Below are 3,803 nucleotides of genomic sequence, written 5' to 3'. Positions count from 1 at the left end.
GGGGGAGGGGGGACGGAGAATTGAGCTGAAGACTTCTAAGCCTTGAAACCTCACTTTTGGTTACTAAATCAAAACCTCCTCATCATGTATGTCACATTTGTGCTGCTCTTGTTTTATCTTCACAATGTTTTTTCAAAGGTTTTTACGCAATAAATTTTTTCCTCAAACAATAAAATTGAAAATTTTATTAACTCATCTTATAATCTTTTATCATCTAAAACATGCTTTTACTTGTATGAGTTTTAAAAAACTATTGTTGTTTTACAAAAAAAAAAAAAAAAACAAAAACCTAAAAGCAACCATAAAAATTGGATTGAAATTCTTTTACATTGGCATCATTTATTTATTTTTTATTCTAATTCTTAATGAATGTACTAAAGAGAGAAAATATATTATGATATTATGAAGAATGAGTGGTTGTTGATGTTGACAAGCGTGTATTCTATTTTCTGATTGCGTTCTCAGTCTTTATAGGAATGTATCAGTGAATTTGCCTCCAATTTGGAGATGAAATTTTATCTCCTTGTAAACTCCCTAACTTAACAATTTGTCATTTTTCCCTTATGAGAATAATTATCTTTTGGGCGTTTTCATTTTAGGCCTAACAGTATGTATACATAAGTCCTACATATTGTGTTAAAGCTCAGTTCGAATCATTCGGTTGAACCATCAACATTGCTATTTCTGGGTCGGGTTCAGCTTCAAACATAGAGGAATTAAAAGTGTAAATGATTCGTCTTGGGCTAATGCAATTGAGAGTGCAAATGCAATTCTTGTGCTAATTCTTGTGCTAATTTAAGCATAGAAGCTAACTTCCCAACTTCCCTAGGTGTCTCCCCTGATAAATAATTCGAAGAAAGATTAAGTGTATGTAGTTGAGTCAAATTTCCAATTTCTGGAGGTATACCACCCGTGATGTTGTTCTTTGCAACCACAAGAGTTTCAGTATTTTGCATTTACCCCAGTTGCTGGAGAGTTTCCCATAGAATCTGTTATTGCTAAGATCAATGAAATCCAAACATTTCTGATAAGCTTCCTTGGAAACGGTTAAACGTTGAAATGGGCCCTAACTAAGCTTGAGCAGCTTTGCAAGCTTTTAGGGATTGGACCAGTAAGCATGTTCTCAGCTACAGAAATGTTTTGGAGAATTCCACTTTGACATAATAGTTCTGGCAATGGACCAGAGAACTAATTTCTAAACAATCTCAGAACAACCAACTTATTCAGGTTTCCAAGCTCTTGTGGAATGGTACCAAAACATTAATTTTGTCCCAGAGACAAATATTGCAAGTTACTCAAGTTTCCAATTGAAACAGGGATTGAACCTGAAAGTTGATTGTCCGAGAGATTCAGGTGAATCAAATTGGTCAAATCGCCTAGGTACTTTGGGATTGTACTAGAAAGAGTATTTTGACACAGGTTAAGAAATTGAAGTGAGGTCAAATTTCCAATCACAGGAGGAATGGGACCAGATAGGTGATTTTGGTCAAGGCTTAGATTCACCAGCCTATTGAGATTACCAAAAGTGACCGGAATCGAACCAGAAAATTGATTGTTTTGGAGATGCAGTATTTCCAAATTACTCAAGTTTCCAATTGAAACAGGAATTGAACCTGAAAGTTGATTGTTTGAGAGTACCAGTTCAATCAAATTGGTCAAATTACCTAGTGACTTTGGGATTGCACCAGTGAGATTATTTCGATTCAAGTGAAGAAATCGAAGTGGGATCAAATTCCCGATTGCACTGGGAATGGGACCAGATAAGTTATTTTGAACAAGTCTCAAATCCGCTAGCCTGTTGAGGTCACCAAAACTGGCTGGAATTGAACCTGTTAAATTGTTATTATCCAAATAAAGTTCCACGAGATACTGCAGCTTCCCTATTCCTAATGGAATTGGACCTGAAAATTGATTTCTTGCAAGAGCTAAATGAGTCAAGTTTCTCAAGTTGCAAATTTCGGCTGGGATTTCTTGTGACAATTCATTTACCCAAACATCAAGATAAATGAGCTTCGACAGGCTACCTATTTGTTTAGGTATGCTGCCAAAGATCTGATTCAGGCTGAGATCAAGATATTCAAGATTTGGGAGGGATGAAAATGGGAAATCGTAGAGGCTACCTTTAATTCTCCAATTTGAGAGGTTTAACCTGTTGACGCTTCCATGAATGCAAGAAACACCAGCCCAAGTGCATGGAAGGCTAGAAGAATTCTTGGCGTTGATGGATTGAAGGTTCCATGAGGTTAGGTTGCTATTGTTCTGGTTCTGAAAACTGGCTTTCCATTTCAAAAGAGCGGCAGCCTCTTCAACAGAAGCTGAAGCTCCACATTTGGGTTGAAATGATGGGAAAAGTAGGATGACCAGAAGGAATATGGAGATTATTTTGAAAGAACACATGATTACATTCAAACTCAACTCAAGTTGGCTAACCTTGTTACTTGTACCACAAATGAAGCCGGTATTTATCTTAATTGTATATGGAAGACTTCAGAGGTCTTCCTGCTCTGTACCCCCCTTCTTTATTCTCATTTAATTTTGAGATTGAAAAACATAAGATGTCCACTCAAATGGTCTAGAAAGACGAGGCAATACATCCTTATTTGGGATATGTCCTCATCTTGACTTACAAGTCTTTGGACCTTTGCCAACAGCAACAGCACTCATTTTTCATATTATTTTGGCTCTTTTAGTCAATTGCAGTTTCCAATTAGCCTTTTTTTTTTTTTTAGTTTCCAATTAGTTTCTTTTTGTTCGAAGTTAAATTTTAGTCCATTTTGTTCATAGTCGATTAGAGATTGGAATTATACTGTGTAATTGAGCTCTTCGGAGTGCAACTTCAAAACGAGTATTTTTATTTTTTTTATCATTTCATTGCGCATTTTAACGATTCTTTGGATCCTTCCTTTGATTATTTTATATGCTTCAATACTGAATGAGTGTGGTAGATGCAATCTAGTTCATTCATCAAAAATTAAAATTAAAAAAAAAAAAAACCAAAATGATTTCACTATAAAAAAATTTTAATCCATTTTCTATGGCTGTTTTTAATAATTTTTAAACAAAAATAGTTTTTTTTTTAAACTCATCATTGAAAAAAGTAAAAATTTGTTCTAGATGAGAAAAGATTATTAGATAAATTGACAAATATTTCAATTTTATTGTTCGAGGGAAAAAATTACTGTGTAAAAATCTTTGAAAAAAGATTGTGAAGATAAAAGAAGAAGAGTACAAATTTAACAAACACAACCAACTAGTCAGTGGCAGAGACTCCCAAGTGGCCAAACAGCTGACTCGGTTATGAATGCTACATGTTAAAAGTGTGAAGTTTCAAGTTTCTTCTAATTCTGTGAAGCACAATAATTTGTGTTAATATAGATTGTAAAATGATAAAGAGTTGTATGCTAGAATTGATTCTTGAAACAAAATTAGTAGCTTTCTTGTATGTATCCCCACAATTTTATGCTTGTATTTTTCTATTGAGTAAGTTATCTTATTATTGAACTTTTTAGGCTAATAAAATTTTAGAATCCATCAATATAATTAGTCCAAAATTTCTCGAATTTTAAACAAATGCTTCTCCTAATTCTGGCCAAAATTAATCTTACTTCTGATCTAATATAGAACTACAACATAAATGGCTCAGCCTACTGATTGTGGTTTAGATATTAGGCAATTAGCACTCCTTCTCCAAGAAGTAAGGAAAGGTAATGCACCATCAATAATCAATTTTAAATATTTTGTTACAGAAAATTTTCTTCTTTTGTTGATTTTAAAATTTAGTTTTAAGAATAAAGATAAATTTT

The 3,803-nt window shown here is 33.6% G+C and overlaps 1 protein-coding gene across 1 annotated transcript; it reads right to left on the bottom strand.

The window, feature by feature from the left end:
• Window positions 1-1,260: 1,260 nt before the first annotated feature.
• On the bottom strand, window positions 1,261-2,397 carry LOC113766213 (probable leucine-rich repeat receptor-like protein kinase At1g35710). Its single transcript, XM_027310425.1, has one exon. It carries the CDS (start codon window positions 2,395-2,397, stop codon window positions 1,261-1,263), a length of 1,137 nt encoding a protein of 378 aa, XP_027166226.1.
• Window positions 2,398-3,803: the final 1,406 nt, after the last annotated feature.

Source organism: Coffea eugenioides, chromosome 3 (assembly GCF_003713205.1).
Source record: "Coffea eugenioides isolate CCC68of chromosome 3, Ceug_1.0, whole genome shotgun sequence".
Taxonomy (NCBI): Eukaryota; Viridiplantae; Streptophyta; class Magnoliopsida; order Gentianales; family Rubiaceae; genus Coffea; species Coffea eugenioides.
The sequence above is the reverse complement of the archived record's forward strand: the minus strand, read 5'-3'. Positions and strand labels throughout refer to the sequence as shown.

Coding starts and splice junctions, on each gene's coding strand:
- LOC113766213 (XM_027310425.1), bottom strand. CDS start 2,397: ATGTGTTCTTTCAAAATAATCTCCATATTCCTTCTGGTCATCCTACTT.